The 27615-nt window shown below is 36.7% G+C and overlaps 1 protein-coding gene and 1 long non-coding RNA gene across 6 annotated transcripts in view; one reads left to right on the top strand and one right to left on the bottom strand.

Moving 5' to 3' along the window:
- Nucleotides 1–18547, top strand: part of LOC109549080 (uncharacterized) — a 122411-nt gene extending 103864 nt beyond the window's left edge. Inside the window, exons 5-6 of the long non-coding RNA XR_004529239.2 lie at nt 16046–16130; nt 17246–18547. This is a non-coding gene — a long non-coding RNA (uncharacterized lncRNA). The remainder of the gene's footprint in view (nt 1–16045; nt 16131–17245) is intronic.
- Nucleotides 1–27615, bottom strand: part of FAM184A (family with sequence similarity 184 member A) — a 122186-nt gene that overhangs the window by 28993 nt on the left and 65578 nt on the right. For all 5 annotated transcript variants that reach the window (XR_004529238.2, XM_073789534.1, XM_033867665.2 and 2 more), the window contains exons 5-9: nt 26070–26267; nt 22325–22447; nt 14053–14214; nt 11728–11849; nt 11113–11263 (exon numbers count right to left, since the gene is read on the bottom strand). Coding sequence is in view for 4 of the 5 variants with exons in the window: in XM_073789534.1 (XP_073645635.1) it covers nt 11113–11263; nt 11728–11849; nt 14053–14214; nt 22325–22447; nt 26070–26267 (756 nt within the window). In the remaining variant the exon portion in view is untranslated. The remainder of the gene's footprint in view (nt 1–11112; nt 11264–11727; nt 11850–14052; nt 14215–22324; nt 22448–26069; nt 26268–27615) is intronic.

The following is a 27615-nucleotide window of genomic DNA, read 5'->3' on the forward strand; positions in this document are numbered from 1 at the left end:
GATTTATGCAAAGCTTCACCCAGAGAGTGCCTCTATGAAAAAGATCACAGGAATAAAGGGAAACATTCAGAAATCAACTAAGTGAAAGAAAGAAGAATAAAAAGGGAGAGTAACATACAGAACATTAATTACAATATGCTCAAGAAAAAAATAAGTTGAAAACAGTTCTGAAAAAGAAATCAGACAAAAAGAAATTTACAGCATAGAGTCTAAATTATTTATAGTCCCTTAGAACAGTGTCTGATGCTTGTGGGCTGGCAGACTTACCTATGCAAGAGACCAAAGGCTAGTACAAGTAAACCAGAGGTCAGTTTAAAAGATAATGGTTACTGAAGCACCTAGAAGGAATATTACTGTTCTAAATGCCTCCCAGAAATCTGCAATATAATGCTTCAAAGCATTTCACTCAGCATTGGAGTAGGTTTTAGAAGGATTTCTCTTATGAGAAATGAGCAGATGAGAACTGAAACACTAACTTGATTGACTACATAATTTGGGGGCCAGAAATAAATATGGATAATCATTGAAAATGTAAAGATTTGATAATAATCAGGTTTTATACTCAGGGGAAAGGAAGAAGAGATGCCTTCATATCTTTTCAACCCTATTCTCTAGGATATATTTGGTAAAATTATGTATGATCTAGGTTCATTTTTAAGAAGTTCGCTGGAATTCTGAGTGACAAACCATTGGAAAAACACACACTCTCCCTCCCCCAAATGTGGGGAAAATGTGATTTCATTTTCAATTGCCTCACTTTTGTGCCTTCCAAGGATACAAAATAGTATTTTAAATTTATATTATTAATATAACTAGAAAAGTTCCTATAAAATGGTTTTTACTTTGGACACTAATCAAATTTTCAGACAAAACTTAATTTTCTTTTTTTCCTCATAATGTGAATATCCCTTGGTGTGTCATAAACTAAAGCTAGCTTTTATTTGGTAAACAATTTTTTACCAATAAATTAAGACTAATACAAAATATAGTTTAGGATATAGTTCACAGAGTTGAAAAAATAAGCTGAGAAAAATGATTAACTTTCTATTTGATTACACCATAACTTCTTACACACTCATACTTTTAAATAAATTAGTTTGTTAATTTTTTTTTTCTTTATGCGTTCTCATACTCATAATATGCTTTATAAACTAATGAGACACAACTTCTCCAGACTTCACAAAACTTATGAAAATCTGAGGGATTTTTAGTTGTAGTTTTTTTTTTTTTTAACCTCTTTGTATTTCTCTGAATTGATGTTCTGGCATTAGAAGTTAACGTAAAATGTATGGCATTTACTTATGAAGTAGATTTTTTCACTCGTTAAGGTATCATCAGACAAAATATATATGTTATTTAGGATTCCTGAACTAACTGATAAATTAGACCAATATGAAAGATCAGAGGTTCTTCTGTAGGAATTCTAGATTTTAGATTTTATTTGAGAGTATATTTGAACATTTGGAATCTAAACTCATATGGTCACTAACTCTGTCAACATACTGTTGGCAGGCCATGGAAATATCTAAACCAAAGGCATGGTCGCTAAGCTGTGCCCTGGGGTGACTTACACCATAGACCTGGCAACAGCAATTAGAAAAGGCACAACAGTGGTGCTGGGTCACAGTACCCTTATTGATGAGTACATAAACGAAGTAAGATTTATTCTTTTGTTTAAAAATTTTTTATTAGGGTACTATTATATTCCAGGAAGTACAGAGTGATATAGAGAACTGAATAAGATAGTAAAACAAACATACACAAAAAATAAGAAAAAGTTCATGGTAAATATTATGACAAAAAAAGGTTGATGTGACAGGAAACGACTAGAGGTGATACTGGGTTGATGGTAAGAAAAGATCTTTTGAAAAACGTGACATTTAAAATGGCATGATCCGATTTACATCATAAAAGATTACTTCAAGTTTGTGGAAAAAAGTGAAATTGGGGAGGCTAGATAGAAGGCTGTTATATGGTGTCTCGGACTAGTGTTTTCTAAGGCAGGTGGAAGCAGGTGGCGCTGGGAGGTGGAATAAACAGGATTGACATTTACATGAGATAAAGGAAAGAGGGAAAGCAAGGATGACGCCTCATCCTTTGAGCAAAAAGCAGTGCCAAGAAGCAAAGATGATGGGATGGAGATTGAGAATCAATACTTTTGAGTCAGACATGCTGAGCCTGAGATGCCTATTAGACAACCAAGTGACTGAATTTAGGTGAAGACATCAAGGCTGGAGATTTAACTTTGGAAGTCACTGACATACAGATGGTGTTTAAACCACAAAACTGGATGAGATCCCCCAAGTAAATGTTTGCTTGAAAGAATATCGGATGTACTAAAAATCTGTATGCAAAAATATTATTTGGCAATATTCTATATAAGCAAGATCCGTGCTAATAAAAATCAATGCCCTATATAATAGTCAATTTGTTTTAAAGCATCTTAAGCTACTTGTTAGTTTTTGAGATGAGTGAAAAGGGCCTCAAGAGGTCCTCTTCAGCTCACTGAGAGCACTTGGATACTTCAGCATAGAAGGCTTACTAATGTGTTTCAGCATTTCTAGTCTTGAAGGACGAATATAATAAGACTTTCAGCTAAGTGAGGAAGAAAACTGAAAATAACTAAAAATTGCTGCACTTAATTAGAAATTTACAGCTTTGTACCTAAGAAACTATGCTCTTAGGAGTAATCTCATTGTTTTAAACCTCAGTTTATTCATTTAGAAAATAGCACAAGGTTTTTTACATATTTGTAGTTTGCAAACATATTGGTATATAACTATTGAAATCCACTGAATTACAAGCTTTTAGAGGACCCTGCCTTGTTCATATTTTGTATCCAAAATGCCAGACTTGGTACCTGGCAAAGAGTAAGTAGTCAATAAACGTTTACTAAAAAACTAAATGAATGACATGGACTTTTATTATTGAGTTAGTTCTTACTACTCTCTACCTTTTCCCCTTCCCCACAGTGACATAAGCAGTAATGAGAAACTTCTAGATAACGAAAAAGAAATTATTTAGAAAAAATATGTATATCTTGCATAAATCCTGTTGACAAAAGCCAACAGAATGTAAGACTTAGAAATGTAGCCCTTCAGAGAAATGAACTAATTAGTATAGTAAATATTTGTTCAGAAAATATTCATCTGAACAGACTGCCAAGAGGGAAGCAACATACACTGAATGGCACCTATCTTGCCCTGCTCTATTTTGTTCTCCATACTGCAGTCAGAGTTTTGAAATTTCAATATTTGAATGCGTCACGCTCCTGATTAAAACCTTTCAGTAGCTCCTCATTGCCCTTTAAAGTCTCAACAAGGCAAACAAGATCCAGCCCTGCCTACCTCTACCCCCTTCCTAGCTCTCTATTCCCCAGAACAAAGGTATCTGGGAGCAGGCTGAGGGCCTCTGCACGTACTTCCCCCTCTCCCCAGATTGCTGTTCTCCTTCCCCTCTTGGCCTGACTATTGCTTCTTTTTCAGGTCTCAGGTAAAGGATCCCCCACTCAGAGAAGGCTTCCCCAAGTTCCCAGACTATGGTAGGTCCTCATGGTACATACACTTGTGTCCCATGGTTGTAATGAATTAATGTGTCACACTGTTATTTCTATTTGCCTTCTTTTCTAGATTATAAGCAATGAGAAGGCAGAGATCATTACAACCCCATCACTGGTCTGACACAGTGCATGGCATATCAGAAGCACTGAATTTTTGACATATGTCAAAATGTCATCAAATGCCAATATATAGAATAAAATTTTCATTACTAACAAAAGAAATGTCATTTGTTAAATTTCTAAATTCCTTGAAGCAATATCTACACTAATCTTATGTTGCAATTCAAGTAAAATATGTTAGATCTTAATAAAATGTTCCAAAATTAAATATTTAATATACAATACTGTAATTTCTTAAATTATGTAAAGCTTTTTCTAATATTAATTTCAAATATACTAATATCTAGAGAAAAGTAACCAATAAACCTAAGATTAGACGTAGGAATCACAACTTTAATAATTCTCCCGAAGCAAAAAATAGAAGAAAAAGTCATGAACAACTGTTTAATGTTTTAACTAAATTAGTAATAACTGGCTTTTAAATGAAATTAAGGTAGAGAAAAGCTAATATGTTAGGTAATCTTAACACTTCTCAGAGACTACGTCTTTAAATAACTTTATAATCATACATCCATTAAACGCCTTCATATCCAAAATATTTTAATTCTTTTTAGTATCTTGCCATAGGAAATAGAGATAGATTACATTGATTTATTACTACAATGCCACCTAGAAGTTCTTAAGTGTTTCTCAGGTGTGTTCTGGGCCCTAGTACCCCTGAAGGCACAAACTGTTCTGCATTTCATCACAGTCCTACTATAGTATTTTGCAGAACAGACACACACACACACACACACACACACACACACACACACACACAGTACACATTAAAACTACCCAGTATTTTAACATCTCTTTTAAAGTTAGGTATAGATATCATAGTTTCATCTCTTCACTCTCTTCTCCTAAAGATGTCAATATAAAAACTGGATAGACTTAAATTTGCAAAAGGGAGTTTTTGGCAGGGAAAAGAAAATTAAATATTTTTAGATTTGCAAATTAATTCAGAAAGCAATTTAGTACTATTTATTTTAGAAGAAAAAAAAGCAGAAAAATAACATAGGTCTGATAAAAGAGGATATAACATAGTTGAAGTAAGAATGTCATTAATTTTTTTGACTGAAGAAAAATTTTAAACTTCCATATTTACTAAGGAAAACATTGCAAATTAACTTTGAATCCAGGAACTGAAGTAGGAAGAATGACGTATAATGGATGTTGGTTGGTTTTTGGTAGACCTTAATTCCATTCCACATTTTCTGAGAAAGCAAAACTGAGCCATGCCTGCTATTCCCACTCTCTGTTCTAGCTGGCTTTTCTCTTTTCTCCATGGTATTTCCCTTCGTCTTCCTGCTTCTTCTTCCTTTGACTTCCCTCTTCCTTACCCAAGTTCTCTCTTTTCCCAGGGTTCAGGCTGGATCTCTGATGCTTCTTTTACATAGTTCCTGCCCTCCTCCTAATTTCTTGGGAGAGGATTCTGAACCTTCAGGGTCAGCTTCACTGATCTCCTGGCACTGCTTAGGGCTTCTGTCAAGGTCATGGTTCGAATTAGCTGAGAAGAGATGATTATTCCAAGTCCTTTTCTATTCCTTCTACCTCAGAATCTGCTTGCAGCTCTTCTTCCATTAAAAGATAGTACCGTTACTCATTTAAAATGGTCATAAAACTGATGAAAATATAATCTTTTTTCAATAGACACAAATATGATTTCTAAAGAGAGAGAATTCCTTTCTTCCTAACATAAAACTTCTTAAAGAGTTAAGAGAGAGAGCCAGCAGAATGAGTCCTGAGCTTATAGTGCCAAATTTACTCAAAATTTTGCATTCTAAATAGTCTAGTCCAGTGCTAATAGAATTATAATTCAGAGCCACATATGTAATCTTAACTTTTTAGTAGCCATATTAAAAAGAAAGTAAAATTATTTTTAGGCATATATGTAACCCAATATATCCCAAACACTAGCATCTCAACATGAAATTATATAAAAAGTACTAGTGAGACATTCCATATTCTCTTTTTATACTAAAATTTTGAAACCCGGTATAAATTTTACACTGACATCTGAAATTGGATGAAGTTCATTTCAAGTGCTGCACAGTCATAGGTGGCCTGTCACTACCATTTTAAACAGCACTAGTCTAGAAACCAGAAAGCGGTCTGCAACAGCCTTAAGAAACTGGCTTTTCAGTCACTCTTGATCAAGAGCATTGATTTTAATGCTCTGTTTCTTATTCATGTCATTGTTCTTTCCTACTGAGTGTGACAAATGCCAAAATACCCTGGGATTGTAGAATCAATGCGTCTAAAACCACACTCACCACCTCAGCCCCCTTCAGTGAAGTGGTTTGTCGTGACCTCCCTGTCTCAGACGATGGTCTTCTTTTCGTTATCCTGGTTTCAAATCCTGGGTCAGTTTTAACATTTCCTTCTCCTTTACCAAAGTATTCCATCAAATTACATGATTTGTTCCTTTACAGTTTCTCTGGTAATTCTCAGTGAAATAAACTTAACTCAGGTGCCATTTGGGTAGAATTATTTGTACTTCATATATGTGACAACTTCCTCTTTGGATGCCATGCCTCAGTTTTTCCTTATTCAGCAACTACTGAGGGCTTACTACATGCCAGGCACAGTTTAAACTGCCGCGGATGCAGCAGTGAACAGTGCAGATAAAGATCCAGCTCTCATGGAACTACATTCTAACAGGGAAGGGAATCAATATGATGCTATGTGGTAACAAATGTTCTGAAGAAACACAAAGCAGAATAAGAAGACAGAGAGTGACAGCGGGTGCTATTTAAAATGGTCAAGGAAGATCTGTTTGAGGAGTTAAGATCTGAGCAGAGAATTGAACAAATTGAGGAACAAGCCATGTAGATCTGGGGAAAGAGGATTCCGTTTGGAGGGACTGGCAGATGCAGAGGCCCTGAGATGGATTAAGCTTGGTGTGTGTGGTCCAGAAACTCTAAGTAGTCCAGTATGACTGTAAAAAAGGAAGGGAGAAAGTGGCAGAAGATGACACTGGCAATGCAGCCAGAGGCCAAATCACAAGGTCCGAATCACGAGGCTACTGCAGGCCATGATAAGAGTGTGGAGTGTGTTCTAAACGCGACGCGAAGCCACTGGTGGATTTGAAGCAGAAGAATAACTTCATCCCACTTTTTTTTTTTTTTTTTTTTTTTGCGGTACGCGGGCCTCTCACTCTTGTGGCCTCTCCCGTTGCGGAGCACAGGCTCTGGACGCGCAGGCTCAGCGGCCATGGCTCACGGGCCCAGCCGCTCCGCGGCATGTGGGATCTTCCCGGACCGGGGCACGAACCCGTGTCCCCTGCATCGGCAGGCGGACTCTCAACCACTGCGCCACCAGGGAAGCCCCAACTTAAAATTTTAAGAGCACCACTTTGGCCGGTTGGAAAGCAATTTGTAGGTAGGTAAGAGGAGAAGCAGGGAGACCAAATGTAGGTTCCAGGTGCGGTGCAGAAGAGAACTGCAAATGGCTTGGCCTGGGCTGGTAGTGCAGGAAGTGGTGAGACACGGGCAGATCCGCGCTTACTTACTCTGAAGGTAGAGAGCAGGAAGTGCTGACAGGCTGGCTGTTTGGTGTGAAAGAGGAGGCTGAGCAGTGAGGAACGGCAGGGGTCTAAGGAGGGGCGGGCTGCCTTAGGCTGGCATGGCAGAGGGGTGCATGGCACGCATTCAAGAGGTCTGCTTCAGACACTTCAACTTAGGGATTTATATCGAGATGTCTCCATTTCATCCTCACTTCAACATCACAGCCATATTAAGCTGTCTAACATAAAAATTTCAGCATGTTATTCCTCTGTCCACAAACCTTTGATAGAATCTCACAGCTTATTGCGCGAACTTTGAACTCCCAAGCCTAGAAGTCAAAGTTTTTCACAATGATCTCTCTCCCCAGCTGTCCTCTTATTTTTCTGTATTTCTCACAATGCCTGGGAAATAAGAGTATATTCAATTAAACGTTTGGTAAATGAATAAAAATATTTGTGTTCATCCTTCACCTTATTCAAGAGTCACACTAAAGCTGACCTCCTCAATGAACTCTTTCCCAATCGCACTGGTTATACTACTCCTTCTCTACTCTTTTCTCCTACCCAGCAGTATGTTAGTAAATGTTTAACAGCTTTCTGAAAAACAAAGCCCTCAGCTGTAGCACGTGCTGTATCTGTGATGTAAACACTCCCACCATGGATGACTGCAAGCCACCGCCGTGATGACCCTGAATATGAAGCTGAGAAGGTATGTGCATGACAAGCTTGGTGAGCTGGTAGAGCTGCTGCACCATTGCTCCTACAGTACGAACTGTCCAGACCACTTATAAAGTCACTTACTACACAGTGACTTTTACTGTAGGTATCTGTATACAAATCTTTCCCCTATTACACTGTAAATATGTGGAGAGTAAAAATTGTGTCATATACATCACTAAAACCAGCTAAATGACCTTGGGGCCTCAAAGTTCAAAATGGAAAGTCACACATGAACTACAAAATTCCATAATTTTATGCCTGAATGATCCGTGTGTCTCTCAAATTTCTCAGTCCACTGATCTGAATGAGGGCATTAGAATATGAAGTCATATTGGTTCCAAAATTAAATCTGCCTTGAAAAAGGTGAAATAAAGAAATAAATGATGACAGTTTAGGATCACAAATAGAAAATACGATCACAGGGGAATCTATATAATCGCTTTGCTTTAGACTGAGTTGAAAAATAACAATGTAGTTCTTTTACTTTCAAGGAATTCAAATGTACGCTCTGATCAGCCCAGGAAGCATAATTAGTTTTGCACTAAAGTGTAATCATTGAATAGAAAAAAAGAACACAATGAACTATTAAAAGAAAACTAAAAGATATAAAATTAGGCTCTGATTGGTCCGCCTGCCGATGCAGGGGACACGGGTTCGTGCCCCGGTCCGGGAAGATACCACATGCCGCGGAGCGGCTGGGCCCGTGAGCCATGGCTGCTGAGCCTGCGCGTCCAGAGCCTGTGCTCTGCAGCGGGAGAGGCCACAGCAGTAAGAGGCCCGCGTACAGCAAAAAAAAAAAAGGCTCTGATTGGAGCACAGAATGAAAATAATAGCTTTTGGAACTTTTCATAAAGTAAAAAACATCTGATTAAAGAAAAGTGAAATTCTTATGCTTTTCTATGCCCATTTTTCTGATACGTAGGCTATGAGGGTTAGTTTAAATCAAATTTAACTCTCAAGAGTTTAAATTCATGTGAAAGACAAATTCTTCTTTGCTCTAAGTAGGATGATATACTAAGGCACAGAAGTTAGACTTGTGTTCAGTTCACTCAGAAATAATTAAAATACATGAAAATGCAGATCTTCTCATACCTTTCATAACATACGCTTCTGTCTAGGCCCTGGCTGTTTCCCATTCTATTCTCTCCTCTTACTTCCTTAATGTCACAAACCCCAAGCCACATCTGTTTTCCCTAAGTGCAGAGGGGTGCAGGCTGTGCTGGGTGAATAGAGTGGAGTGGCTGTAGCGCTCAGGGTCGGGGGTGGAAGGTTTGAGGAGCTGGGCTGAGCAGGAGTCAGGCAAGTGGAAAGTGGTGGAGCAGGTGTCAGAGCACAGCCTCTAGGAAACTATCAGAAAGAATCAAGAGAACAAGATCCAAAGGGCCAGGAAGGGTCTTCTTTCCAAAACAAAGTTCCATTAAAAAATTGCTGGCTTGCTAGAACCGCTGTCATCTCATACGTCTACAAAGAGTGAAACCTCTAACATAATACCCACTTTCACTTTAACGTGAAATCCTTTGTTTAGTTGTTTTCTTAACTTTCCTCAGGTAGACAATCCTGGATGCAACAGCTATTTTCCAGCTTATCTACGGTAATGTGTGTGGCCTACATATTTTAGAAGTGGCGAGAAAGGAAGATACTGTAATTTTGGAAATGGCCTGATGGCCTGAAGCAGCACAGAACAGTTTTACCTTTGGAGGCAATTAATTCTTGGTTATCTTGATATTTATGGTTAATCTGCTTTGAAAACTGATTAAAAAATTATTTCTATCAAGCTAGTAAAAATTGGAGCCACATGTAATAAAGTATTTTATGATGCACAGACCTCGAACAAGATGCAAAGCATTATGTCCTCTCGGGAATGAACAATGTAGACTAGGTATCAAAAAAAAAAAAAAAAAGACAAGACAAGAAAAGAATATCAGAGAAGCATGGATGAAATCTGACAATTTAATATAAGGAAGAGTAAATGAATAATGAATAAAATAATTTGATAGAAAACAGGTGGGAGAAGTGGTGGGCCCTCTTTACATTGCCAAATCTAGCCAGAAAATGTCTATGTCAATACTTCCTGATTGAAAAACAAGGAGGACTTTTAAGGATGTTTTCCATTTTTATCATGTAGTTGAATTATATGATAAAATTAAATCTTCCAAAGTACAGAACATCATAGAGGAGTAGTACCACTCTACCCAGTAAAACTTGTCCTAGATCACGAAGTAGAAATGTAATGTAAGTATACAGAAGGTAACTAATAAGCAACGCTAACATGCTGACCAACTTCTAATGAGAGTTGTTGTTTTCCTATTTTTGTTTCAAAGGTTTCAGATTTATTTATTCACAAAAGCTCATAAATATTCATGTAGGTATACTCCCTTTCCAGAGTAACATTATAAGTTATTATGAAATACCAGTCACAAATTGGCAGGCTCAAAGTACTCTTGAAGGACACTGCACGTATGTACCTATGTAATAAATAATCTAACAAAAGGCTTGCCCTGTTTATTTTGAAATCCATCATGATCACAATAGAAAGATAATAGTGGATTTCTGGCACTAAATTGCTGAGCTGCTTCTTGTCCAAGTTCTGCACTTGCTTATCAAGTGGTGACTCATGCAGTCAGTCCTATTTAATTACTGGCTTTGCAGGAGACTGTTAAGAATTCATAAATTTAGAAGTTGTGTAAATGAGTGAAAATGTGCAAATTCTTTTAATTATAGTTATAAATGTTCTGGAAATAACAAGCCTGACATAAGAAGATAGATTTAGAAAACCACCTTTCATTTATGTCATTTTAAAGCATAAGAGGCAACTTCCTGTTGGTGAGAAAGTAAATTACTCACTTCTGGTAAGTTTAGGAAATCAGAATAACATCTAATAAATTTTACCTTCCACTGCCCAAATGATATCTAGTGGCTTGGAAAAAGATGTTATACTTTCAAAAAATAGAAGTTTTCCATTTAAAATCTTTAATGCATTCATTTCAAATATTAAACCAAAAAACTGTAAGTGCTTCTCAGTATTTAGGACTGCAGATGTAACATAATTATTTAGCACACGGTTTCATAAGTTCATGTCTCCTTGATTTTATACATTTAAAAAATTAAGTTTGCCCGATGAAAAATGACAAAATACAGTGAATTAACATACAATGTTTTATATTTCTGTAGCTAGAGAATGTCAAGGAAAATGAACCTCCATAATCTACAGACTATTAATTACCTGGTTTAAGAGATCTTCTACTTTTTTCTGCCATGAGTCCCTGGCTGCATTTTTCTCTCGCTCTTTCAACTGCAAAAGTTGAGACATCGCTGACTTTTTATCCTCTTCATGTTGAAGCCTTAACTCTTCGCGAAGCTTAGAACACTCTTGTCTAAAATAGAACAAATGCACTTAATTTGTGAAGAGAATTATTCCTCTCAATAACTGCAGTATAGTTTCTTGCAGGTTTTCTAAGCATTTAATTAATCCTCCTCAAAAGCCAACTCAGAATAAGAGGTGATTATTTCATAGCTAAGGACCATAAAGTAAATTGGTAACTTATCCAAGATCATTTATTTATCAAATTATTAACAGCAGAATAGGTACTAGAGCAATAAGTCCTCTGACTTCAGGTGAGTACTCTTCCTATGTTATAGTCCAGGAAATGAAATAAAAAGTAACCTATATTTAAGCAGAAAAAGAGAATTCCAATTTCTCTGCAATTAATCATGGGAAAAATTCATTAAAAATGCTGCTACTACAGCTTCAACAACGAGACAATATAAGCCATATGACAGAAAACCATTTTCTGCACGTCTGTATAGGTAAGATTACATTACTGAGTAAAGAATGTACCTAAGGTTTTCAGTCCATTTTATCTCTAAGTCATGGGCCATTTTGTCCACTCTCAGTTTCTCCTCTTCTTTCATGGCAGCAAGTGTTTCTTCATGCTGTTGCCTTTCTTGTTCTAGCTCACTCTGAAGAATAAAAACTTTTCAATGAAGACTAGTCTTCAAAAGCAAAGTCACTGTTGCTTATTTCAAATAACAGAGTGCTTGCATTATAACTTTTAAATTCTACAGCACAATAATTGATAGTGCTATCTATGACAATTACTTGAGATTTTCTGACAATAAAATCATGGTATCCATTTAATATTTTAAATGTCCTTGTGCAAACTATATTTTATTAAGGCTTAAAAGTTTGCAAATTATTTTAATAGTTTGAAGTCAGCATTAAATGAATAATCTTAACTAAATATTTCATATCATAGGTATCTAAGAATTCAATTATCTTCACCTGTACACACATTACCTAGGCAGATACGCTGTTAAAATTCATTCCCATTCATATCAAAAGTATGCTATCTACAAAGCTTAAGCAATATCGTTGTATCTCACTGACGTGATTAAAATAATCATGAGAAATTTAGGCTTCTATTTTCATCCTGTAACTTCAAACCAGTGGTCCATGGGTTTACTGTTATTATGATATATATGAAATCTCTGTAGAGTAGCATAAATCAAGTGGTTTTCTGGAGCTTGGGGCTGGATATGACCTGTTTAGACAACACTGGCAACCATCGATCCCTGCCAGCAGTGTAGCTGCTCTTAGGGTACAATGGAAAAGGAAGAGATGATGGTCCATCCTTCTGTTAACACAATGACCCTTGCTGGATCACCCACTTGCCAGTAGCACATTGCAGCATTGTTGAGGGGTATATCCAGATTGATGGGAAAGTAGCAAGTCAGTGCTGAAACTGTTGACCTGGCTAGTAAGCAGTAAGTACTGAAACCTGAATTCAGCCATCTTAGCCAACTGTCATTTTCACTAAGTACTCTGCCTCTAAGAATTATTTTTTTCCACCAAAGACAGTGTTGAATGGAGTAGAATTTCTCAAAGAGTATTTCTTTACTGAATGCAAAGCACTTTATTAGACATTATTGGGGTGGGAAAAGAAGAAAACACTCGCTCTTAAGAAGCTTACTCAAAGTTATGGTAAACTGTGATGCAGCACCTATATTTGCTCAATTAAATTTGTCCAGCAGAACAGAAAATGAACAGTTGATAAGGTTTTGCTTAAGTTTTTTATTATGTTCTACTATTTGATAGAAGAACAATGTAAATATGAGCAAGGAACTTAAAGAAATGAAATTGAATCCAATTCTAAGCTAAAAAAATAAAATTTGAAGGCCGCATTTACTGAGTGCTTACTATCTTGCTAAGCACGGTGCTGTAATGGTTTACCTCAGTCAGTTATGACAACAGCAGTGTGACGTGCATTCTCATCATCTCCCGCCTCTCCTGCATTGTGTGGATGAAGAAATTAAGACTGAGAAAAAGTAACTTGCCCAAAGTTACACACTAAGTGACAGAGGCAGAATTCACACCCAACCAATCTGAGTTCAGAGCCCACGCCTTAAACCATCTCTCTGAAAGAAAAAATGATAAATCTCTAGCTACTGTCCCCCTAGTTGTATGGTTCATTTCTCTACCTTCTAATGCAGTCTAAATATTTGCTCTGCTTCATGACCCTGAAGAGGAAAGACAAATCTTTTCCAAAATCTGTAGGTCACAGAGAATCACTTAGTTGCTATGCATGAGAGTTCAACTCTTACCAGTAAAAGAACTGTGCGTACTAACTGTAAACGGATTGAACTGTGTTTCCAAAAAGATATGTAGAAGTCCTAACACCCCAGTTCCTCAGAACGTGATGCTATTTGGAAACAGGGTCAGTGAAGATGTAATTAGGTAAGATGGGGCCACGCTGAAATAGGGTAAGCCCGTAATCCAGTATGACTGGTGTCCTTACAAGAAGATGTGAGGACGCAGGAAAAATGCCATGCAAAGACCAGAGAAAAGATTGAAGTTGTGCTGCCACAAGCCAAGGAATGCCTGGGGCTACCAGGAGCTGGAAGAGACAAGGAAGGATCCTCCCTTAGAGGTTTAAAAGGGAGAATGGCCCTGATAACACCCTGATTTTGAACTTTCAATCTTCAGAACTCTGAGAGAATAAATTTCTGTTGTTTTAAGCCACCTTGTTTGTAGTACTTTGTTATGGCAGTCCTAGGAAACGAATAATAATTATATACAAATGTGATATTTGTAATAAACTTTAAGCAAAGTAAATTATATTTTTACCTCACTGATATTTAGATTATAACAGGATAATGACGTTACCTCAGCATTTAATAGAGCATCCTCGGTCTCCTTCAGCCTGCCTTTAGTCAAGTCCAGCTCATTTTGAAGTCTTTCCTGGGAGTCCTGAAGACTAGCAATGAGTCCCTCTGCAGAGCCAAGACCTTGTTCACTTTTGCTTACCATTTCTTGGAGGTGGCCAATCTGCAAGTAAATACAGTACTTTTAATACACCTCAGTGTAATCGACTAGCAAACAGTCACGTTTGTTTTCTTGAAGTCTTTTCTTTAGATGTAATTTTACTGATCGATCTTTCTTGATGAATTTGGAAGAAGCACTCAACCATGATAGTCTTCATTTGTTGTTTTTTGAAAAGACCTCTATATTTATGATTTCCCTTTGTCATGGCAACCATGTAAATACATGGATACCTCAAGCTCCTGTGAATTCCTGGTTCTATCATATAATCAAATACCTATAAAAAAGAATTGAAGATAAAGATCATACCCAAGATTGAGAAAAAAGGATCTTTTAGACAAAAATATTTTTTAAACTGCTCTCTAAAATTGAATCACTTATATTTCATTTGAGCCCTGTTCTCCATCTATTTATAAAAGTGACAGATTTAGGTCAATATTGATAAGCTGGTAAATGTAGCTTAAATTAGGATATGTTGTGATCTCTATGTTTCCATAAAAAATGTGTGTCTTGAAATTGTTAAGAGTTGAATTCACACACTCTTGAAATTAGGAGCTAATAGACAATTTGTTGATTAAGCAGACCTCAAGTAATGAGAACTATTATAAAATCAGTAAATGAAATACTTTCAATTATCTAAGAAAATATTACGAAGTAAAAATCTCATTTTTATAAAACAGCTAAGCTTATCAAAACTCTACAGAAATGACAACTGGTAATTAAAAAATAATACCTGAGTATTTCTCACTGTAAATACAGACATCACAAAGAAAACTGAAAATCCTTCTTTAATCCCCTCTCTGACCCGAAATCCCCTGCCCCCAACTTCCTGTCTCCTTTCCATGCAGATATATGCACATGCTGAACAATTCCAGTGATGGTAGCATTTTATCTTGTTAGTATCTTTAAAGAGATGCCAACCTCATAAAATGAGCTGGGAGCTTCCATTTTTTTCTGGGCTCTGAAATATTTTCATAGCTAAGATTTACTTGTTTTTTGAAAATTTAGTATAATTCATCCATGAAAATCTTCTGGGTCTAGTGCCTCTCTAGATACATGTTGGACTATTCAGTTTCTTTCATGGCTATAATTGGTTTGGCCAGGTTGTTCAACTACTTTGAGTCATTTTAGAAATTTAAATTCTCATAGGAAGACATCAGTTTTCCTTAAATTTGAAAATTAACTAGCATATTTGTAAATAATATTCATTTACAATGCTGTAAAATTTTCTCTGTCACTGTATTTATGTCACATTTCCCTAGTCTACATAGATTACTTGTATCTTCTCTACTTTTTGTGTTGGTCTGGCTTGCAGAATGTGTTCTGCAGCAGTGAATGAACGAATGGAAGAAAAGTGACTGTTAACAGAGTTAAAGAGGACTGAATTTAGGAGAAAATCTAGTTTCAAGTTCTGGGTCTGCCAGTATAAAACAGCAGTAAAAATACCTACCTCACAGAATTACTACGATAATTAAGTTCAAGGATATATGGAAAAAGGTTCTTTAACTAGAAAGCAACATACAAATATTAGGTACCAATCAATACTCACACAATTTGCCAATCACCTATTCCACACCTCCCAGTTTCTCCTCTCATAATTTTGCTTATGGTGTGTTTTGATATCTGTATAAATATTCTGTGTTTTTAATTCATGACACTGCCATCATATTTCAAAAAGCCTTCTTTGTCCTTGTATTTTGTCACTTGAGTTTTGTATTTTATTTATATTCATGATTTAATATTACATTTCAATGCTTAGCCCACCTGGAACTTTTTTGGTACAAGGTTGAAGAAAGAATCTAACTTCATTCTCCTCTTCTCTTCCATTTACATACAGTCTTAAGAAAGCATTGTCATCCACTATGATTCAGATTAAACCTATTAACTCTGGCCTCTATCCTACTATTCTACTGACATTACAGGTAAGTCCTCGGAGAACTCTTGGTTGCATAACATTTTCAGGCCTCACAGTCTGATCCTAATCACTGTCTGACACTGACACTTCCACCCTCTTGCAAGTGTCTGCTTTCATGCTTTTCTGACATCCACTAATCCTTGTTCTCATGCTTTTGATTTCTCCTTTTCAATCGCTTTTCCTGGCTCTGTTAATTCAATATTGGTGCACTTCTTGTTACCAGCAATCTTCTCATTAGCTACCCTTGGGTAAGCTCTTCTACTTAAATGGCTTCCAGAACTGCCCGATCTTTAGCTCCAAGCCTGCACACTCTACTTAGTTCCAGCCTAGATGTCTCACAATCACCACAAAGTCAGCATAGAGAAACAACTCGATGTCTTGCCATCCAATGTATTTTTCCTCTACAGGAAGTACAGATTCCTATCTTCCAATAGTGGCATTATTATCTGTCCAAATACCTAAGCTAAATACCTGAGTCACTTTCTACCACTCACCATATCAAGCCCTATAAATTTTATTTTATTTTAAAATTTTTTTATTTTTTATTTTATTGACATATAATTGATTTCCAATATTATATTAGTTTCAGGTACACAGCATAGTGATTCAATATGTTTATAGATCGTACTCCATTTTAAAGTTATTACAAAATAATGGCTATATTTCTCCATGCTGTAAAATATATCCTTGTAGCTTATTTTATACATAGTAGAGTGTACCTCTTAATCCCATACCCCATCTAAGCCCTCCCCACTCCCCGTCCCTACTGGTAACCACTAGTTTGTTCTCTGTATCTGTGAGTCTGTTTCTGTTTTCTTATATACATTTGTTTGTTTTCCTTTTTTAGACTTCACATATAAGCATTAACATAAAGAGTATTTGTCTTTCTCTATCTGACTTACTTCACTAAGCACAATACTCTCTGTGGCCATCCCTTGTTGCAAATGGCAAAATTTCATCCTTTTTATGGCTGAGTAATATTCCATTATATACATATTGGGTTGGCCAAAAAGTGCCTTCAACTTTTAAGTAAAAATAAAAGACACATTTTTCATTTTCACCAAGAACTTTATTGAACAATGTATTCACCCTTTTGTTCCACTACCTTCTGCTATTTTTCAGGCAACTTCATAATTCCATCTTCCCGAACCTTTTAATCTTTTTGAGCAAAGAACTGTTCCAGGTGCCTTTTACAGTCTTCCAAGGAATTGAAATTTTTTCTATTAAGAGAATTTTGTAAAGACTGAAATGAATGGAAATCCAAAGGTACAACGTCTGGTGAATACAGCAGATGAATCAGAACTTCCCAGCCAAGCTGTAACAGTTTTTGCCTGGTCATCAAACAAACACGTGGTCTCGTGTTACCCTGATGGAAGATTGTGTGTTTTCTGCTGACTAATTCTGGATGCTTTTCGTCGAGTGCTGCATTCAGTTGGTCTAATTGGGAGCAGTACTTGTTGGAATTAATCGTTTGGTTTTCCGGACGGAGCTCATAATATAGGACTCCCTTCCAATCCCACCATATACACAACATCACCTTCTTTGGATGAAGACTGGCCTTTGGCGTGGTTGGTGGTGGTTCATTTCGCTTGCCTCATTATCTCTTCCGTTCCACATTATTGTACAGTATCCACTTTTCATCGCCTGTCACAATTTGTTTTAAAAACGGAACATTTTCATTACATTTAAGTAGAGAATAGCATGCGGAAATATGGTCAAGAAGGTTTTTTTTTGCTTAACTTATATGGAACCCAAACGTCAAAGTAATGAACATAACCAAGCTGGTGCAAATGATTTTCAATGCTTGATTTGGATATTTTGAGTATGTGGGCTATCTCCCACGTGGTATAACGTTGATTGTTCTCAGCTAATGTCTCAATTTGATCGCTATCAACGTCAACTGGTCTACCCAACCGTGGAGCATCATCCAGCGAGAAATCTCCAGCACGAAACTTTGCAAACCACTTCTGACATGTTCGATCAGTCACAGCACCTTCTCCATACACTGCACAAATCTTCTTTCTTTTTTTGGCTGCACTGGGTCTTCGTTGCTGCGTGCGGGATTTCTCTAGTTGCGGTGAGCGGGGGCTTACTCTTCATTGTGGTGCACAAGCTTCTCATTGCAGTGGCTTCTTTTGTTGTGAAGCATGGTCTCTAGGCACACAGGCTTCAGCAGTTGTGGCGCATGGGCTCAGTAGTTGCGTCCCGCAGGCTCTAGAGCGCAGGCTCAGTAGTTGTGCTGCACAGGCTTAGTTGCTCCACGGCATGTGGGATCATCCTGGACCAGGGATTGAACCCACCTTGTCCCTTACATTGGCAGGCAGATTCTTAACCACTGCACCACCAGGGAAGTCCCACAAATATTATTTTGTGTTTCGCTTGCGTTTTTACCTTTCTTGAAATAATAAAGCGTAATATGCTGAAAATGTTGCTTTCTTTTCTTCCATCTTCAATATTAAGATGGCTATATAAAAATTAGCCAATTTTGGTAAGTCTTTTTAAATGCACATTGATATGACAGCTGTCACATACAATCTAACAAAATTGTTTCAAATGAAGTTAAAGACAACTAAGGGCTACTAGAGCCATCTTGTGGAAAAAACCGAATGAACCTTTTGGCCAATCCAATATATACCACATCTTCTTTATCCATTCATCTGTTGATGGGCACGTAGGTTGCTTCCATATCTTCGCTATTGTAAATAATGCTGCTATGAACAGAGGGGTGCATGTATCTTTTTGAATTATTTTGTTCTCTTTGGATATTTACCCAGGAGTGGAATTGCTGAATCATGGTAGTTCTATTTTTAGTCTTTTGATGAACCTCCATACTGTTTTCCATCTTGGCTGCACCAATTTACATACCCCCCAACAGTGTAGGAGGGTTCCGTTTTCTCTACATCCCTCTTCTCCACATTTGTTACTTGTAGACTTTTTGATAGTAGCCATTCTGACAGGTAAGAGGTGACGCAGCATTGTTGTTTTTGATTTGCATTGTCTAATAATTAGTGATGTTGCAGATCTTTTCATATGCCTGTTAGACATTTTTCCAAAGTAGACATATGGATGACTACTTACGTCTTCTGCTCATTTTTTGATTGGGTTATTTATTTTTCAATATTGAGTTGTATAAGCTGATTATATATTTTGGATATTAACCCCTTATTGGTCATGTCTTTTGCAAACATTTTTTCTCATTCGGTAGGTTGTCTTTTCTTTTGTCGATGGTTTCCTTTGCTGTGCAAAAGCTTTTACATTTAATTAGGTCCCGTTTGTTTATTTTTGATTTTATTTCTTTTACCTTAGGAGACAGATCCAAAAAATATTCCTACAATTGATGTCAAATATTTACTGATCTCCTACCATGTGTCAGGCAGCATAACAACTGTGATAGAACATCTTATAATAAACAAATCCAAATGCTTTTCATTTTAACAAAATATTGAAAAAATATATATCCACTTAAAAAGCTTATTTCCAGAAGAAAATCTACAACTTAAATGTTATGAGTACATTTTAACAGACCATAATGGTCATAATTATTGATGATTCAGCCTACTATTTTATCTTCAAAGGTGATCCCAAAATAACATTTCATAGGATAACAGGGTTATCCTCCACCTGAGATTTTAAACTCACTAGCTTCCCTTAATATACTATTATGATTCTGGCATTTATGAATTTATCATCTAGATCCACAGTTGAACTACTTACATTTTGAGGCTATTTCATTTGGAAGGGTATCAAGATCTACCAACTTATGAAGAAAGTACATTCCTTAATTTTTTCTAAAACAATCACTTTCTGTTTTTATGAACTACCCCCCTAATTCTTTCCTCCTGTCTTTCCACAGATGTATCTATTTTCCATCCAATAAATGTAAGTGGAATAAAATTTTTATTTAAAAGGCAAAACTTCTGACTAGGTATTTTTTAAAATGCAGCTATATGTGTTGGGCAAGAGGCACACATAAACATAGGATGCAGAAAAACAGAGAGTCAGTGGATGAAAAAAGATATACCAGACAGCTTATACAATATCAAATAACACAGACTAAGCCAAAAAGTATGATTCGTTAAGTAGCTAAAACAATTTTATATTTGTATGCATGTAACAAAGCCTCTAAATATACAAAGCAAAAATTGATAGAATGTAAGAAGAAATAAGCAAATACACCATCATAGTATCAGTGTTTAGAAACTGACAGATCAAGAAGATAAAAATTGAAAAGAATACAGAATATTTGAAGAAAATAGCTTAAAATCTTGATTTAATGAACCAGAATGCAGACTACATTGCATTAAATGAGTGGATGCACTCAGAACATTAAACTTCTTTTATGTGTGAGGTCACAATGCTAGGCCTTAACAAGTTTCAAAAATTGTTTTCACATGAACCACAATGCAATTAAGGTTACAAAAGCATTTCAATCTCACACAGCTTTTCCAGAGAACAGAAAAGGATATAAATCCCACTTCATTTTATGAGGCTTGATATAACCTTGATTCCAAAACCAGAAAAGGATGGTATAAAGAAGGAAAAGTACGAAGCCATCTTATTTAAGCCTAGGCTTAAAAATCCTAAAATCAATATTACAAAACTGAATCTAGTATTATATAAAGAAGATATATATAATCTGTCATGACTAACTAGGACTCATTCTAGAACTCCGAAGTTGATTTAAAATTATAAAACTGATTAATGTAAGGTACCACATTAACAAGTTAAAGAAAAATGAGTATGTTCCCAATAGATGCAGAAAGATCAACATCAATTTGTAATTTTTTTTTGAATTAGGAAACCAGAATTACAAGAGAATTTTCTAAACCTGATAAAGAGCACTTACAAAATAAAGCTTCAGAGAAGCATCATAATTAACTGTGAAATGTTGACGCCCTTCACTTTAAGAGCAAGAAACAAAACAAGAATGCTTACTGTCTCTGGAGATCCTAGCCAGCAAAGTAGGACAAGAAAGAAAATGTCCCAGCGTGAAGGGAAGGCAGATACATACAGAGGGATGAGGCAGGCAGATTCTTGGGAGCCACTTTAAAGCAGCACCAAAATATTACCAAGGTGCTAAAACATAATTGAGAATGTATCTAGAAGCAAAATCAATTACATATTAATTAGAACTCTTCTCAGTGAGATTATAATATGTAGGTTGGAGGAATGCTGAAACCACTTGGAATTGAGAGTAGAACTCCAGGGCACATGCATGAGAAACACAGATGGTCACTAAACCACCTTCTAATGACAGCAGGACACCATAACCACAAGGATCACAGACCGCGAGAGAGGTATGCAGTGGATGATCTTGGGCAATTGAAGAGAGACTGAGCTAATACCAGTAACAACATTAATTCTCTATTATATCCAAATGTCGTGCTTGGTACCTTCTCTGGATAAGTGTTTAAAGATAATTAAAGAATACTGAGTGCAAATCATTAGACTGCCCAGGAGCACTCATGTGTTTTGATGTGGTTTCTGTGAGCAGAAGCAGACTGATGAGAAAGCAGGACTTAAAGACTGTTGGGAAAGATGAGGCTAGTGAGGTAGAACAGCTGACAAGATGAGACATATCAAGACAAGAACTTGTTTTAGGAAGACCAGTCTACGAGCCCCATGAAGGATGAGCTGGAAAGAAAGGAAAAGAGGACAGTAGGGGGGCTGTTCTAGGACACAGATGAACAAGGACACAGGACAGCAAGGGATGGAACAAGCAATATTATAGGTTTTCAACTGTCTTTACATTTCTTCTATTCACAACTTTTTGATTTATAACATTTTATTCTATTCTATTCTTAGTCTTTTCTTTTCCAAGCTAAACAATACTATTTTCATATAGAATTTAAAAATTATTTTAGATGTCACTACCTAAAGATCCAGGGTAGAGAATACAAAGTCAATGTTTTGCAAAAGGGTAGAAAAAACTCTTGTTTTCTTTCGTGTAACGGGATATTCTCCCTTGTTTTGCTTTTCCCCACAAAAGCATCTTGGTCCAACATTTTTTGTGGTAAATTTTTACCTGGTGAGATATAATCAACGTCACTATGAAAATTTCAGCATTAAAGAAAGTTTTTGATTATTTTTACTCCAGATATGTTACCTTCATTGAGGCTCATCTACTTATACAATGTTACCAAATAAGGTACTATCAATGAGATATAACATAGGTGATTGATTGGCCTAAAGAATTCTTGCCTGTTGATTGGCTGAATTCAGCTTGTCTTCCAGTTCTTCCTTCAGGTTTTCTAGCTCTTGTTGAAGCTGATTTTTATCATCTTCCAGGTTTAGCTTTTCCTTTTTATGTTGTGCCTCCAATTCCTTAGAAAAAGAAATTTTTTTTAGAAATTAACAAAATTGTAAATATTGTATACTTCGAAGACTCCAAGAAAAAGACTATTCTGTTTTATATTTTGATGCCTTGCTCTTCAAGTTGGTCTTATACTTAATTATTAATATCAGAGTTAACGGTGAATCTAATTAATCCTAGGGGCTTAGACTCTATCATTCTGAATCACTTATGATGCAGTGGTTAAGTCATTTTTTTAAATGGTAAGAATATCTGACTAGTCTAGATCAACCTGAAGTCAAAAAAAAGAAATGTGTGATATAAATGATAATTTGGTGAGATGAGAAAAAATTCTAACTATCTCTTGGGTTCATAATTCTTTTATATTTACATAAAAATACAAAATTTAGTAACACTTCTGGAACTCAGTGGTCTAGCACTGGAATGTGGTCAATGATTAACAACTAAGAAATTAAGGTATCTAAAGAGCAATACTACTAAAATTGATATTTACTGAAGAACACCTACTATTTGCCAGACATGCTACTAACTACTTGGGATACAAAGGCAAAAAGACATGGTCCCTGCCCTTAATAGGCTCATTAAAGTATATGTGATTAAAATTAGATGTAATGGGGAGTACTGGAGTATATGAATAGGGAACTGATAAGTGCTGGCTTGGTGTGAAACTTCCACAGAGAAAGCAATTCCTAAGCATAGTTTGGGGTGTACCAGTAAGAAAAGGTGGTGAAGCAAGAGGGAGATATAACATTCTAGGCAGAAGAAAAAGCATGTGCAAAAACCATGGAGGTAGCAAAGAACAAGGTATGTTACAGGTGTTCAGTATTTCTACAGTGTAAGGTGAGAACAGTAATAAATAGGGTTCTATGTTGGGTGTCCCCAAGACAAACTCCAGGTTTGATGATTTGCTGGGATGTCTCAGAGCACTCAGCATTTAGTTGTACTCACAGCTATTTGTATTACAGCAAAAGGATACAAAGCACAATCAGCAAAGAGAAAAGGCACATGGGGCAAAGTCTGCAGGAAGCCAGCCTCAAGCTTCTAAGAGTCCTCTCACACAGAACTCTCCTGCAAGCTGGGACAACACATGTGAAATGTCCACTAGGAAAGCTCATGAGGAAACTAACACAACACTCTAAAGTAACTATGCTCCAATAAAAATTAAAAAGAAAAAAAGAAAACTTTCACAGAATCAGATACTGGTAGATAACTAAATATGAGAAATATAACAAATACATTATTATAATTATTATTTTATAAATTTACCTTAACCCTAAATGATATCCTTACACTTAGGATGGATTTGTAAAATTACTTTTGTGTCTATAAAAATGGTACAGAACTTTGTCAGTTCAGCCAAGGTGGTTAGGTATCTAGTTTCATGATCATTAACTTCATTTCCCAAATAAACATACTTGGGGGAAAAAAGAAAGCTCATGAGGGACTTAGTGCCAGGTTTCTTACTGGGGGCTGGCCAGTTTAGCATGTTCCAAAATTCGAGACTCCAGGAAAGAAAGTACATGTTCAGGATAAACCATATTGTTTGCATAAACAGTTTAGGCACAGGGAGCCATTCTTATCAGGGAATGGTGGGAATCCTCCTGAAATTCAAGTTCTAGACACCAGCCAAGGGCCAACCTTGCACCATGTTTTCTAAGGATGGCAGTTTCAGGCCTGCTATGTTATCTCGTTTCTGCATGGATTCTCTGTATATTCACATCCTTTTTGGTAGCTAAGTAATAAGGAATAGTGAAGTCACTTTTAGCTAAATGTTCTTTAAAAGATAATTTGACATAGTTGAAAGACTATTTGGAAGGAGGCTGGTTTTAGCTTAGGCTCAGACATGAACTAGCTGGGCAAGAAAGGAATGAAGCAGCAAGTGATAAGTTATTCTGAGAAAAGACAAGGGTAAAGATGAGGCTATCCTAAGAGGTTTTGACTATGTTCACATACAGGAAATCCATGTCATCTGCCTTGTGGCAACCATGCTTTAATGAAAGTTTGTAAGAAATGCAAATGGATGAAAGTAGATTTTCAGGTAGCTCAGAAATTGAAATTTAATGGGTGAAGGGATGATTAGAAGAGTAGTAATGAGGTAAAAATTATATTGATGAAAGATGCCTTGATTCTAGCACTTAGAACTTAATACAGAGGAATAACGAGAGGCAAAAGGCACCTGCAATTTAAATATTCCAGTAAGAGAGGAGGAGGTTAAGGTGAAAAGAGAATGTAGAAAATGAAAAAGAGTAACAAAAAATAGCTACGGGAAAGATTACTGAAGCCACAGTTACTGCTAAATCCTTTACTATAAAACCTCGAACACTTGATACATATACCCAGAGTCGGTAAGCACGCACACGCTTAATTAATTAACTAATCAATTAAAGCTGTACTGATTGGTTCTGGAATAGTGAGCTGGCACAGAAAAAAGGACAACCACAACTTTGAGAAATAACATACCATCAAGTTTTGTCTTTAGTTATATAAACATATAACAGTATGTTTAGATAGACATATTCTAAACGGAAGTTTTATTTTGAATTTTTAATTAACTTTAGGTGTTATTTTTTCCAACTGGTTGTCAGAAAAGGAAGAAATATAGAAGCAGAAGATCTCAATTCACATGCTACCTCTTCTATTTACTAGGTTTGTGGCTCTGAGTAAATCATTTAGGTTTATTAAACCTATTTCACCACCCATAGAATAAAAATGTCATTAATCTCCAAGACACAAACAATAAGGAATATACAAGAAAGCTTTCAGTAAACTGTCAAGTGCTATTATATAAACACCTAACAAGCATCATTAATACATGCCTACACAATGTGGTGGCTAAATGCCTCAGGGTTTGATACCTGAGACCTGAATTCAAGGTCTGACTGATTCTTACTAGTTGCATGCGCTTGAGCAAGTATTTAATAACCCCTCTGTGCCTCCACCTCCTCTTCAGTAAAATGGATACAGCAAGGAAACCAAAAGCAGTGTTACAAGGATTAAATGAAAAAATAAACGTAAAACATCCCGGCAGTGTCTGGCACACACAGTAAGAAATACTAACACTTATTTATCACTATATGCCCAGACATGTCTGGGTTTTTACATTTTGCCTCACTTAACCCTCACAGGGATATCACAAGATGGATCTTATCTTCGTCTGTCAAATGCAGAGAGCCTCAGGCATAGCTTTTGGGACCCAAGAATAAGCAGCTAGTAAGCAAAGAGCTCAGTGTAAGGCCCCAATCTGTCAGCTCCCTTGCTTTCTCTACTATATAATTACTGTCTGCCATGTATTACTATTAGCGAGCTGATTACTTACTTGAGGGCAAAACCAAAACAAAACAGATCATTTTCCCAGGGAAGGAAACTGTCTACAGGAGAATAAGTGCTTCAACTAGTGAGGCTTCCTGAGGAGGACACCAATGTTGCTGTCTCAAGATCAAGCAAGTGTTTCTATTACGGCTTACACCAAGTAGAAATGCCTCATATCAATTTAATAAACTACATCCCCTATAAAAACTTTTATGTATGTTACTCTTTGAACCAAGATTTACAGAGTGATTACAAGACAGCAGCTAGATCATTATAGAAAGCCCACCAATTTACAATGCAATGCTTAGCTGAATTTTTACTCACCATTTGCAGTTTTTTCTTATCCCTAATCGCATTACTGTGGACAGCCTCAATTGCCATATGGTGCTTCCAAGCTAATTCTTCCAAAGTCTTAGAATGGGCCTCATTTAACTGGGCCACCTCTCCTTCCAGTCTATTTTGCAGGTTGTTTAGCTCCATCTCATAATATTCTTGCTGAGTTTTCTTTGCCTCATTTACTTTCTAAAATTGAACAAAAATAAAGATCAATAATTGGCATCTGCTTTTTTCATTACTGCTATTAGTATTTTGAATACCCAGTAAATAAACTTGGATGAACTGAGTGCTACAGGATTTAGATATGGTACATGAGAATACACCATTGGGTGTTCTCAGAAAATGACAGGCTGGCACAGGCAAAATGAGTAATTTTAAAGCAAATGATAAAATACACTATTATTAGGTTAGAACCAAGTGCGAGTTAGCACATCTGCAGGCTTAAGAGAAAAAGGCTTCCTATATGTCAAAGTTGTACACAAAATGGCTTACCAATTTACCCACTCAAATGATACTATTCAATACAATTTTATTGTGTGCCAATTATATGCCTTTTAAGCATGAACAGTCTAATGATGAAAAAAGTCAAAAGAGTGTGGCAGTATAATTTTTTAAGTTCTTTGAAAGGAGCATGCGTCGTATGTTGTGAGAGTATACAGGAAAGGAACCTAATCTGGATGGGGTGGGAAACAATGTGATGTGTGTGAGAGACAAAGAAAGAGAGAGAGAGAGAGAGAGAGACAGAGACAGAGTGAGATTGATCGATCAGGGAAGGCTTTCCAGAAGAGAAAACATCTGAGCTGATGATGACACATTCTCTCATTTAATTCTCACAAGCCCACCAGGAAACAAGAGATGAGAAAATTTCAAACCTAGATCTGATGTCAAAAGCCTGCATTCATGACCATTTCCAGCATTTTGAAAGCTGAGAAGCAGTTTACCAGGCGGTGAAGTTAGCGAGATGGAAACCCATGCAGCTGAGCAGTGTGGCTAGAACACAGGATCCAAGGCTGGGAGTGGAGAGGGATGAGGCTCCAAAGCAGGCAGGGTCAAATGATGACCAGGGGTCTTTTATGCTAAGGCCTCTGGATTCTATTCTGATGGCAATGAGAAATCACTGAAACTGACATTTAAAAAAATTTTTTTTTTAATTTTTAGTTACTTATTTATTTTTATTTACTTTTTTTTTTGCAGTACGCGGGCCTCTCACTTGTGGCCTCTCCCGTTGCGGAGCATAGGCTCCAGACGTGCAGGCCCAGCAGCCATGGCTCATGGGCCCAGCCACTCCGCGGCATGTGGGATCTTCCTGGACCGGGGCACGAACCCGCGTCCCCTGCATCGGCAGGCGGACTCTCAACCACTGCGCCACCAGGGAAGTCCAAGTTGCTTATTTTTAATGTTTGTTGTTTAAGCCACCCAGGCTGTGGCGTTTTGTTATAGCAGCCCCAGCAAACCAAGACAACTTGTCAAGGGGAGGAAGTAGAAAGGAAACAAAGACAGGAAGAACTTTGGGAAGTATCTGAATTTCGGAAGC

The sequence above is a fragment of the Tursiops truncatus genome, chromosome 12 (genome assembly GCF_011762595.2).
Source record: "Tursiops truncatus isolate mTurTru1 chromosome 12, mTurTru1.mat.Y, whole genome shotgun sequence".
Taxonomy (NCBI): domain Eukaryota; kingdom Metazoa; phylum Chordata; class Mammalia; order Artiodactyla; family Delphinidae; genus Tursiops; species Tursiops truncatus.